Genomic DNA, 12,938 nt, shown 5'->3' on the forward strand with positions numbered 1-12,938 from the left:
CATACGCGATAATATAATTTATTATTGCAAAATACGTTTTTCATTTATTTACTCTTACTCGTCATTTTCATTCACATCACAACAAATCGACCAGATTCCCGCTCTTGTTCTGATAACACAGGAGCTCGACTTGAAATTTATTTTATGCGTCAAGTTGGTACTCAGAAATGTATTGATCGGCAACCGGCAAGGCGCAAAAAAGCTGTGTTTGAAAAAGAAAATGAACCAATTTTGAGAAAACTTTATCAAGCAAGACAAGATCATATCACGTACTTTACTCTAGAATGAGATTATAATTTTTGTAAAAATTTGTAATGCAACATTTTTTTCAATATGAGTTAAGTACCTACAATGATTGAATCATTTGCATAGGTACCTACTTAATGAAAATGTGACAAATTGTATTTTTCTCACATTTCAAAAAATAATGTTGCATTGAAACGAAAAAGGCCAAAGGGTACCTACCTGATATGTAGATGTACCTACACAGTTTTTCAGCCAAGCCAGCTTATTGTTATTAAATCAATTCGATATTTAATTAATTTACTTCAAAATGTAGATCTGTTCAACTCTTCCCAGCATCACAAGGTGTTAACTGTTAAACGATTGTCAAAATCTTTTTTAAAGCAGTAGGTACGTAGGCCTTGTTATCTGTAAGTAGGTATTAGCATTCGAGCGTTAATTAGTGCTACGGTCATCAACTCTCAGAGTTATAGAAGTAAACTTTTAATATTTTGTTGTTATTTTTCAAAGTTGAAGAATTATGCTGCTTAATGTAGTAATTAATTTTAAAAATGCTATAAATTTCAATATTTTACTAACGTATTGGATTTTGACATATTATCACATTGCAAGTGCGACTGAATTAAGAATAAGAGAAGATTCTAAATTGTTTGTGAGTTTACTCATTATACGTATTTTACTCTTTTTTGTGACATATTATTTTAAAAAGAGCAGTATTAAATATTCTTTTGTTGATATTTTTGTAATAGGTTCGATTAAACCTTAAAATAAATTCGGTCGAATATTCTAAAATATTCGCTCACGCGATAGGATTTCGAGCTAATTTTGACCTGAGGAAATCAAAAAAACCAAAACAACTGCAGTTTAATAACGATATTAACACACATTTTCATCCAGACCAAATTCGCAAAGTGATAGAACATTTGTTTCACTCGTAAGTTGAATAGCTATTTTAATTTTTTTTTTTTTAATACCTACTTATCTTATTGTCTGTTTAAATGAAATGTGAGAATGATACTCTCAAAGTGGGCATTGTTTTAGTTACGGCTGGAACGGAACGGCGTGTGTGATTCGAACTATGTGTGAAATTTCTCAGATTCCAGTATACTCGTACGATGTGTTAGGCCCATTAATGAAATTAGCATTTTTGTGAGTAGAATAGATGTAAAATTAATTCGAATAAATTATCAACTAGGTATTTTTCTTTATTTATCTTTCGTTCTCTGTTATCAGTGGATCAATGGAATCGCCAGAGATTACGAAGAGTGATTGCCAGGATGCTGTAAATTGTCCTATTTCCATTCTACATTTGCTCACACACGATGGTTTTTAGTTATAAGATGATTCATTCGAAATTTTGATACTCAAGCTTTGAATTTATTACCTACATGAATAATTGTTTATAGTACCTACAGATTGCTTCTTGCAAAGGAGGTGGAGGTAGGTATCCGAACTGGGGGAAAATTTTCAACTGGACAATGCTATAGATCGAAAGACTACCTATATGCAAAAATATACCATCAGCCAAAATTTCAGGTGCTTGAATGCATTAAGTATCTACCTTTGGCGAATTTTTGAAAATCAATGCTATAGACAAAAAACGGTTCCAAACTGGCAAATGTCGATTTTGGGAAAAATGGTATCCAACAGTAACAAGCACGAACGGCGAACATTCGTGTAAAAGTTGATTATTTGGACTGATTGTAGGGCGTTTTTTGGAAAACTGGAATTTCCAAAATGCTGCCGGAGCCTCCAAAACGGTTCGAAACTACCAGTAGTCGACTCAGCACGTTGCAATCAGGGTTTGGTGTGAATTTCATTTTTCCATCTTCGTTTTGTGAAATTTAGTGAAAATTTTGATTTCCAAAAATCAGCTGGATGCTCCAGAAGTGCTGAAGACGACTGAAAACCTGGAAACTGTTTCCAATCGATTTGTCGGGTCTGTATGGGTATATAAGTACCAAATTTCAGCTTTCTAGGTTAATTTTATGAAATTTTGATTTTTTTCACTTTGAGTCCAAAGTTGATTTTCAAATAATATGCACTTCGGCACTTGAAATTTTGGCCGGTGGTAAGTATATATTTTTTGCATGCTCTTTCGATCTAGCTTTGCCCGGTTCAAAAATTTTACTTGCAGTTGAGGAACCTTCTTCGTTAGTATTTTTTCCAAGAGGCAAGTAGGTACCTACCTATGCCAATAGTTTATATAAAATATATTTTACAGATATAAAATGCATCGTGTTTCCATAAGGTTACCTGATAGGTACCCACTTATTGTATGTGAATCTATTAAAAACAACATTAAAACCTACAGCAGTTTTATTTATTAAGAAAAATAACATACGCATTAGGTAGGTACTCTATGATTGCAAAGAACAAAAGATTAAAGAACGCTCGATGAATTTTTCATAAATTGGGTAACCTATTTTTCTCCCAAAAGACATAAGTACCTATTCATCGAGAACAAATGTTTAATACCCATCTATTTGACGAGTTGTTTTTCTCATGGAGCTTACTCAACCTGAAATCTACAAACATTATACTATAATTTATGTAAGTACATAGGTACAAGCACATGCATTCGTAAAGAAAACTCATTTATAAATTTGTACCTACAAAGTTAGTTTGATTTCTTGATAACCTAGATACCTATCGGTAGGTACCGTACGGAATATGGGTATCAACATCGAACAATACTTTAATTATGTGAATCAGCTTTACTTATTTAGTTATTATTTATATTGCTGTGGGATCAGATAGGCACCTTGATTTTTGAAAATTTTAATTAAATTAAATTATATTACAGATATTGTAGATAAAATTCATAGATTAGGTAGGTACGTATTCTTTGGAAAAGCTCAACAAACACGTTTTCACTTTTCAGTAGGTAAGACCACAATGCATATTTTAGGGTATCGATGTAAAAAAGATCCATCATCGTTGGTAGGAATTATGCAATGAATTTTTTTTTTTATGTAAAATGCATAAATATAAGTGAATAAATAAATAATGGAAATAATATTACCTATTCAACCATTCTAGGTTCTAACTTGTATTTACTTTGTAATTCGTAAAATGATTCAGTTTGTTAATAACTTATATATTAACATAACCAAAGTACCAAAACCTGTAACGTCATATGTCATATATGCAAAAACCTCGATAGGTATTATTCAAAAATACCGTTGTCAGTTTTTATTTGCTCTGTAGTTACTTACAACCGTAACATTTCTTACAACTGTCATAATTACCGTTAAATAATACCTCTTTGCTGATAGGATTCCCCGAGTAAATTTTTTCTGCATGATTTGTGCAATGTTTAAATGTACTTTTCATCATTATTTTATTTTTACCAATTTCGTTGTATATAAATTTGTTTTTCTTGTTGAAAAATGGATAATATGTTTGAAAAAGAATGCACGTATTTTGTAAAGTGTTCTTTATCATATCATTGTTGACTATACAAGCAACTTTTTTAACCTATAGTCAAGATATATCTCAGCAGACAAAATCTAATCGGAAAAAACGTTTTTTGATATTTCCAAAAGGCACAGTAATACAGGTAAGAAATTTGACAAATTATGTATACTTTCTCAGTGTCATAGTGAAATGTTGAGCTACAAGTGGCGTAAAAAAATTAGTAAAATTTGAAAATGGTTTTGAAATATTTAAAAAGTTTTTTTAAAAGCTTCAAAATGATTCCTGAGCCATGATACTTACCTACTCGAATTACATAGTTAATATACCTAGGTACTCCTCCTCAACAATAAACTACATACTTGTTTTCAGCTCGTGTATTGTTACTTAATGGCTGCATTAGGAACTGAAAACATGTTCACTGTAGGTGCCACGTTGGGAACCAATTGGGATGTGCCAGTTGACTTGGATAAGTTAATCTTTGACGAAAAAATGAAAACGAAAGCAACTCGAAGAGAAAAACGATCACTCTATCCCAGAATCGAGTACATGTTAAATCAGTGAGTACAAAATAAAATGTTCGTATAATTTCGCACGAGGAAATGCTCAGCGACGGTTTTGATTGTTAAATAAATATCTTAAAGTAATAAATAATTCCAGATTAAATATCGATGGTAAATCTTGCCTTAAAAACTTACTGTGCCGATCTAAAGAACGATTGAGATCACCATCGAATGCACATATTCAAAACTCGTTTATTGAAGAAATTGTGCACTTGGTTTTTTCGTAAGTAGTCGGTTATCACCGTACCACCTACCTACCTACCTACTTATAATGAAAGCCGATAAGTTCTGGTTTTTCTAAGCATGGTTTAGTTTTCTTTTCACTTTTTTTTTTTTTTTCTTAATAGATACCCAGCATTGCCGGAAGGATGGTATGAGCCAGTTGACGAGTACGATTTTATACTAGACGAATGCGAAAATACAAAAAATTACGACAATGACGCATGTGTCATAAGATGAAATCGCACAGCCTTATCATTTTGTGAATTTTAATCTTAAGCAATTGTCCAAGATTTTAATAGGTATATTTTATTTTTTCTCACCGAGCAAGGTTATCCTACAACAGTTCCATTTTAATTGTCATTTAATGCATTGTAAATATTTAACGCTTATTTTTTCATAAGATAAAAATTTAAAAAATCTGTCTAACTGAAGCATTTACCTGAGTGTACCTACTTATTTATCAATGCATGAAACGTCAGTCATACATCAGATTTGAATTCATATTTGACATGAGAGATGCGAAGGGGTAAGTACCTATTTGTGTGTATACGTGTAATCTATTGTGAAGTGAAAGATGGTTGTGTTGATAATTTTAGGTCAAATAGAGTTCGGCTCGGGTTTTGAATCTTGCTCAGTATTCAGTAAAGAAATTGGGAAATTATCTTGAAAAGCATCGATATTAATTTCAACTACTAAATCGCTATCGCAAATTTCCCAACAACTTAGCTATACTATAGTTGTTACTACTCTTAGGTAATTATTATTATTATTATTATTTTTTGAAATTCAGAAGTATCAAGAGAAGTTTAAAACATTAACTGAGCGGAACGAGAGCGAAAATTTTTTGAGGATTGGCGATGGTTTTTAACTTAGGGGTCATTCCACGTCAACTGGACCAAGAAGTGGTAGGTGGGTTCGGCGATTTTTTTGAAATTTTTCCTGTGGAAAGACCTTCCAAAGGGATACCAATGGCGCAAACCGCAGCCCTCTAGCCCATTTTTAACGGCAGCCAGGGGGTGTCAAAGTTTTCAGTGAACCTAAAATATCATCCATTTCAGCAGTGGATTACTCGATAACCGCGATAGGTACCTACCAAAATGGAACTTTTTCCCATAGTTAGGGGTTTTAAAAGGATTTTTGGTGATATCATAAAAATCAGTGTTGCCACTTTTTTTCGTACAAAAAATTAGCTCAAAAAGTTTCAAAACGTAGTTTTCATATCGTTCCGACTTTCAATAATTCTGAAAAAAATATATTACGGACACTGAACAACATATTAAAAAATTGGGATGGTAACTTGTCGCAAAATTGATTTTAAAAAATGTAAAGTTTGCGAAAAAATGTGATTTTTTTATTTAAAACATGAAAAAAAGTTTTGATTGGTAAAGTTGACCCATTTGACCCATATTTTTACGTATTCGTTGAAAAAGTTGAAAAACCCCTTCACTCGATAAAATTAACTTACTTATCACAAAAAAATCAAAATTTGAAAAAATTCAAAAAATAAACAAATTTTATTTATTTTTGCTGTGAGTGTGATTTTCATCAACTTTTTGATGAAATGAGTCAGAAAGAGGTCAAAATAAGACAACTGAATAAATTTAAACTTTTTTTGATGTTTGGAATTGAAAATCGAATTTTTTCAAATTTTGATTTTTTTGTGATGAGTTCATCTTATCGAGTGAAAGGGGGTTTTCAACTTTTTCAACAGATACGTAAAAATAGGGGTCAAATGGGTCAACTGCTTTACCAATCAAAACTTTTTTTCACGTTTTAAATAAAAAAAAATCACATTTTTTTGCAAACTTCAAATTTTTTAAAATCAATTTTGCGACAAGTTACAATCCCAATTTTTTAATATGTTGTTCAGCATGAACAGTTGTCCATAATATATTTTTTTCAGAATTATTGAAAGTCGGAACGATATGAAAACTACGTTTTGAAACTTTTTGAGCTAATTTTTTGTACGAAAAAAAGTGGCAACACTGATTTTTATGATATCACCAAAAATCCTTTCAAAACCCCTAACTATGGGAAAAAGTTCCATTTTGGTAGATATCGCGGTTATCGAGTAATCCACTGCTGAAATGGATGATGTTTTAGGTTCACTGAAAACTTTGACACCCCCTGGCTGCCGTTAAAAATGGGCTAGAGGGCTGCGGTTTGCGCCATTGGTCAATTCATCTTTTTTGTGTTTCTGTTTTGTTTTTTTTTCCTGTTCCTAAATGTACTCAGTAAATAATACTTAATTCGTCTATACCTACTTAAGCACATAACGATCTTGTGTCCATCTTCACAAGCTAACTTCAGAAAACAACAAATAAGTACCTACATAAGTAATTCATCGCACCATTATAATGGTCGATTTACGCAGAATTTTAACCAAAATATGAAAAATTAAACGAGGCAATCGCAGCATAATATGAACATTTGAACGCAAGTCATTATACGAATTAGTTAAGCGAGTAACGCATCGCTCGTAGTCGTTATCCCACAACGATTTCATTCTTAATTAATATTTCTCAAATTACTCTCACGTAGGGAATCATAATCAAACAAGCCATGGAATATATGACTGCTTTTAATCATTGACACGTGAGGTAACGTCTTAATAATGGATAAATTTTATAAAGATTTAAAGAGAGAAACGTTTTTTAGTGCCGATTCTCTCAATGACCTTTGTTAATTCCTTGTTCCTGGATAAGTGTAAAGATTATAGTATAGATTCTCACTAAACACTTTGTAGGTATATTGAAAAAAAACTCAAGGTAAAATGATAAAACCAGTTTTTTTTTTATCGTATTTATTTAATATATTCAATACTTTTGAACAATTTTATTTTAAAAAATTCTAACGTCGCGCACCTGTGATAGGTGAATGAAGAGAAATAGGTATATTATTCCTTTATTTCAACGTTGATAGTGTATGCACATCTGTTTAATATTATGTATGTAGTTTCAACATGTAAAAGAAAATTCATTTTGGAACAAATTAAATTAGGTATTTTTATATGCTGTTAACGTCAGTTGATTATTTTGAGACTTTTTAACCGTATTAAATCATATGTACGTCTTCATAGGTATACATCTACATACGTAGGTACCTAGATATGCACTATAGATAGGTGGCGATATTATACTTATTAGGTACCTACCTAGATAGTACAACTACAAACTACGTGATTTTAAAGAGAGAAAAAATCAGACTTATTCATACATGTAGGTAATAACAGTAACAACAGCAAAATGTGTATATGTACTAGGTAGTAGGTAGAAGTAGGTAATGCATAAGGTAATTAAAGTAATAATATCGCATTACATAATATTGTCAAAGTAAGTAGAAATCCACATGTCATGTTAATGTAGACGCCTAATTATTCAAGTAAGTACTTAGGTACCTATACCTTGTTTGTATTTTCCACTCATTTTTTATTATTATACTTAATAGTGAAAAATAAAAAATTATCCCTCTCGGCTTGGTTGTAAATCAAATAAAATTTTTAGGATGGAAATGGAACAAGAAGAAAATAATTTGTGACATTGATTATTTCGATTAAAGCCTGTTCTATATGCAGAATCGTATTCGAAATGTTCATCCGGTTCAAATTGAGTTACTTTTTGTAGAGGCATTCTGAAAAAAAAAAGGTTAAAATTAAATTGGTTATTAAAAAAACATTCTTTCAATCGAATAATATATCAAAAAAAAAAACAAAAAAAAAACAATAACAACAAATTACAAGGAAGGAAAACACAAATAGTTAACTATTAGATATATTTTTATTATTATTAAGTGAATGCAAGTTAGAATTCAAAATCGATTCTTTGAAATAAGTATCGAACAATAATATAGACAGCATACTAATCATATTTTTAGACACAAGGAGAATGTACAATGTGTATATCTTTGAAATTACGAATGTAGTAATATCTACAGATAAAGAAATTGGCAATTTATGAAAATGAAGATTTTTGAACCAACTTTATGTAAGGATAGCGTAATCTATGCTTTAGATTCAAGATGGTAAGTGGGTTAATTGTATCCGGTACTTCAAAACATATCTAAATTGTACAGACCCTTATATTTTTAGTTTAATTTCAACTCAAGCTACCATTTGAATGGGTGCCGATTACCTATTCCATTTACCTATTTTAGTGACTTTGTAGAATCTCAAAAATACATGTAAAAAAATAATGCTATTACCATGTAAATAATAAAATAATAAAAATATCAATTACACATTGTAAAGATAGGTTCATTGAACGAGTTTTCAATGACGCATTGGCTTTTTTTCGATGTAGTGACGAGGTCATAAGCGATGCCTCTAGCAGCTGTAGCTCTTGTACTTATACTTACTCGTCGTAATAATATTCCAAGCGGACAAATATTATGCTAAAATAGGTACAAATTACATATTTATGTACATTCATTTTTATACCCATAGTAGGTACTTAGACAAGAGGTTTACCTATATACCTACTACTTTTACTCGCTCGTTGTGATTTTTTTTTTGTTTACACGAACAATACCCAACATTAAAATCATATCCAACATAAATAAAGTATGAAAAATTACGTACTTACTTGAAAAGTAATTTAATGATAGCTTCTAGGAAACTGTCATTTTCAGGTAACAACTGCGTAACTTCGCAAAGTGATCTTAATATACAAGCTCGACCATTGTATCCGTATCTAGAAATCATCCAAAAAATTTAAAATAGGTAATTTTGAAATATATAGGTAACAATTCAATTGATAAACAGCCAAGTTATACTTAATTATTGATAAAAACTTCCAATTTTTTGTACAAAGCAGAACGTTTCTTTCTCATTAACACGGGAGGTGAATATCCGTATAAATTCTTATCATAATCTTGTACATTTTCCGGTAAGTCGTACGTCAATGACCAGTTAATAGCTTCGGTAAATATATCGGAATCAGGAGTAAGTAATTTCACAGTGACACAAAGGGCCACCTAGAAAATATACAGTATCGAATGAACATCAATTTTTTGAAAAATAATGCTCCAATATGTAGGCTTACGCATTATAATGAGTATTATAGACCAATATTTGTATGATGTTTTTTTTTTACTCACTGTAAATGTACTTCCTTCGGGAAAGATGGCATAACGCTTTTTGCGCACGTGTTCGTTCCATAATTCGTCACCAGAATGTGTAACATTTTCTGTAGAATAAATCAAGTCATATTTCAAACAAAAGCACGGTAATAAGATTCCTGAAAATAACACGAATATCAATGATGCTAGCATCACAAGTTCAATATCAACTGAGAATGCGTGATTTCGAATGGTAATTCGTTTTTATTTTTCAACTTTTTACCAGGTTTGAGATTTTTTCACACGTGTATGTAAAATGTTCTTATTTGCGTTATTTTTGTAGACTGAACTGAATAAGAGCCCGTATTAGTTTCCTATATTCGATTGAGACAAAAAATATTTAAAAAAAATAATAATCGGCTCAAAGAAAAGTCATGAATAATTTTTTACATACGAGTAGTAAGATCAACACGATGTTAGTTTTTTGGGGAAGAAAATACTGAGATCAAAAACATTTTCAGCTGAAAAAAAAATCAGTTTTTGGTAAAAAGATGCTATGAGGTAAGTTGAGTGAAGACGAATCCTATCAGGTGGAAGATGAATTTGATGAGTGATTGATCTATTTTTTCTATGAATTTTCTTCCTATAGTTATACCTACTCATAGTCCAGTAAAATTAGCATAAAATGGGGTTTCTAGTGAAAATCGAGGTGGCAAGCTGATTTTCGGTTTACTGGTCCATTTTGATGTCCTGAAAACGAATCCGATGAGTCCCCTAATGTCCGGGGTGTGCTTCTCCCCAAATTGTGGATCTTAGCCCCCCAAAATCGGTTTTTGGCCAATGTATCGAAAAATATTGACTATAGCTCAAAAATGGCTGAAGAATACTGTTTTACGTCAAATTTCCGATCTAGTGATATATCAACTGTCCGTCTACCCCCAGGAGTGTGGAACTAGAACCATTCAAATGAAAGGGGTTTTCTAAAAAACACAAAAAAGCTATTAGCCCATAAGAGGGGTGAAATGGCCCCCGAGTGCGTTCGGGTTGATACAAGCATGGAAGGTGGGTACCATCGAGAAACTTCCGCGTGAAAAATTTCAGATCGGCACCACCTCCTCTTTTTGGAGAGGCCCCCCTTTCTGAAATTTCAATATCACTTTTCTCAGCCCCATATCAACCGATTTTGAAAATTTTTCAGTATGTTATGTATATTCAAAGTAGGTATCCCCACAAACATTTTCAACTCCTCCCCACATATTTACTTCTCAAAATGATGTGAAAATGTTTCTTAGGGAGGGTCGGGGGTAAAATGGAAATTTCGGGGGAAATAACTATAAGTACATATTATGAGTAGGATGTCGTTTTCTTATGATTCGATTCCGCTGAGCACGAATATGACGTCAGATTTTTTGCTACACTCATCTAGCCCTTTCCACAGCACATAGCCCCCTCAATTTATACTAATGTTAAAAAACATAAAATGAGTTGAAAAACGCTATTTTGAGGGGTAAATATGAGGGGAGGGGGTTGAAAATTTTTGTGGGGATACCTACTATGAATATACATAACTTTCAAAATCGGTTGAAATGGGGCTGAGAAAAGTGGTATTGAAATTCCAAAAAGGGGAGGTGGTGCCGATCTGAAATTTTTCAAGCGGAAGTTTCTCGATGGTACCCACCTTCCATGCTTGTATCAACCCGAACGCTCTCGGGGGCCATTTCACCCATCTTATGGGCTAATAGCTTTTTTGGGTTTTTTAGAAAACCCCTTTCATTTGAATGGTTCTAGTCCCACACTCCTGGGGGGGGGGTAGAAGGACAGTTGATATATCACTATAGATCAGAAATTTGACGTAAAACAATATTCTTCAACCATTTTTGGGCTATATTAGTCAATATTTTTCGATACATTGGCCAAAAACCGATTTTGGGGGGCTACGATCCACAATTTAGGGAAAAGCACACCCGGGACAGTAGGGGACTCGTCGGATTCGTTTTCAGGACATCAAAATGGACCAGTATACCAAAAATCAGCTTGCCACCTCGATTTTCACTATTCGATGCTAATATCAACAATATACCAAAATTAAATATCACCTTTGAATTGCAACATGTTATATTTTTTGATTCAACTAGGTAGGTACCTACCTCAGAACTCTAAATAAATCTTCTTTCTAGGCTATATTCTCAAGAGCGACTTTTGATGGCTATTGTCTGTAATTCAACGTCTTACTATGTTTTTTGAAAAATTAATTGAATTTATTTTTATCAAATTATATGATATTTTAACACACTTTTTGGAATCATACAGTAGCTCTTTCAGCTTTTGTAATCGAATGGCATTTTTTGAAGAATGAAGTGTCTTTCTTTAGTCTTTGAAGTGTTGAAATTTTTTTTCATGAAGGTAGTGAACTTAAAAATCCCTAACTAATTCATGTTGGTTAACTTATATTTGTGATAAATAATTGTAGGTAGGACCTCACCTGATGAAAAATATTGAAATCTTAAACCCCTTATAGGTGACCTAAGTCAGCTCGAATGTTATTTTTTTATTTTGAAAATTTTATGATGAAAATTTCAATTTCTTTCGGTCTCTGAAAAACTTCTACTTTTGGCATCTATGTACGTAAAAAAGTTCTTCCAAAAATTATAAATGAAATGAGATAAATCCTAAGCACACTTAATTGTTTCTTAGCACCACGTTTCGTCAATTTTTGCCATTTTTCCTAAAAAAAAATAAATTGGCCACAATTTGTCATAAATTTACCATTAGGGAATTCGGCAATTAGTTACAAAACTTGAAAACTTTACATAACGAGTTTAGGAATTTAGACCTATTAGTAGATATCTGAAGAGTGTATCGTGAATTTCCACACATGTCTGCAAAGAAACACGATTAGAAAAATATAGATTCCATAACTCGGTATAAGCACCCTAATAAAAAGGGGTAGGTGTCTTTGAATTACATACAATTCACCAACTTCAAGTCATCAATTCTGTATAGTAAATAAAAGCTTCCTACTGATTCCAAAAAAATCCATTTTAAAATCAAAAGTTACCGTTTCCATTATAGGTATGTATATAATGTACTTATTTTACCATAGTTTTCCTTCCGTCTTGCCGACACACATATACTTACAGATTCACATTTCCTTCTAAGCATGTAGGTATATAAGCTTATTTAATGTTTCCTTTAAAAACATCGAAATACCTCTACGAGTAAAATTTCGCGACAAGAAAATTTTGCGGATGTTTTTTTTTCGTGATTTTAACACATTATTTGCACGCTGTCCATGCCATGTCTTTAAAGAACGACGAACAGCAGCGCGCATTTTAATTTTAATGCGAATCGCACAAGTTCAAGGGAATCTTGTTTTTCAATCATGTACCTTCTTCTTCCCCCTCTCGAAATAGAATTAACCGTAAACTAGATTCCAGT

General features: G+C 32.1%; 1 protein-coding gene and 1 long non-coding RNA gene across 2 annotated transcripts; one reads left to right on the forward strand and one right to left on the reverse strand.

The window, feature by feature from the left end:
• The first annotated feature begins 3,462 nt into the window (after nucleotides 1-3,462).
• LOC135840707 (uncharacterized) lies at nucleotides 3,463-4,883 on the forward strand. The gene is made up of 4 exons (XM_065357357.1): nucleotides 3,463-3,805; nucleotides 4,033-4,220; nucleotides 4,321-4,446; nucleotides 4,571-4,883. Exons 1-4 carry the CDS (start codon nucleotides 3,659-3,661, stop codon nucleotides 4,680-4,682), a joined length of 573 nt encoding a protein of 190 aa, XP_065213429.1. The 5' UTR covers nucleotides 3,463-3,658; the 3' UTR covers nucleotides 4,683-4,883.
• Nucleotides 4,884-7,218: 2,335 nt separating this feature from the next.
• Nucleotides 7,219-12,879, reverse strand: LOC135841544 (uncharacterized). The gene is made up of 5 exons (XR_010557938.1): nucleotides 12,639-12,879; nucleotides 9,540-9,679; nucleotides 9,216-9,416; nucleotides 9,026-9,133; nucleotides 7,219-8,075 (listed from the first exon to the last, which is right to left on the reverse strand). It is a non-coding gene; the product is annotated as an uncharacterized LOC135841544 (long non-coding RNA).
• Nucleotides 12,880-12,938: the final 59 nt, after the last annotated feature.

This window comes from Planococcus citri, chromosome 3, assembly GCF_950023065.1.
Source record: "Planococcus citri chromosome 3, ihPlaCitr1.1, whole genome shotgun sequence".
Taxonomy (NCBI): domain Eukaryota; kingdom Metazoa; phylum Arthropoda; class Insecta; order Hemiptera; family Pseudococcidae; genus Planococcus; species Planococcus citri.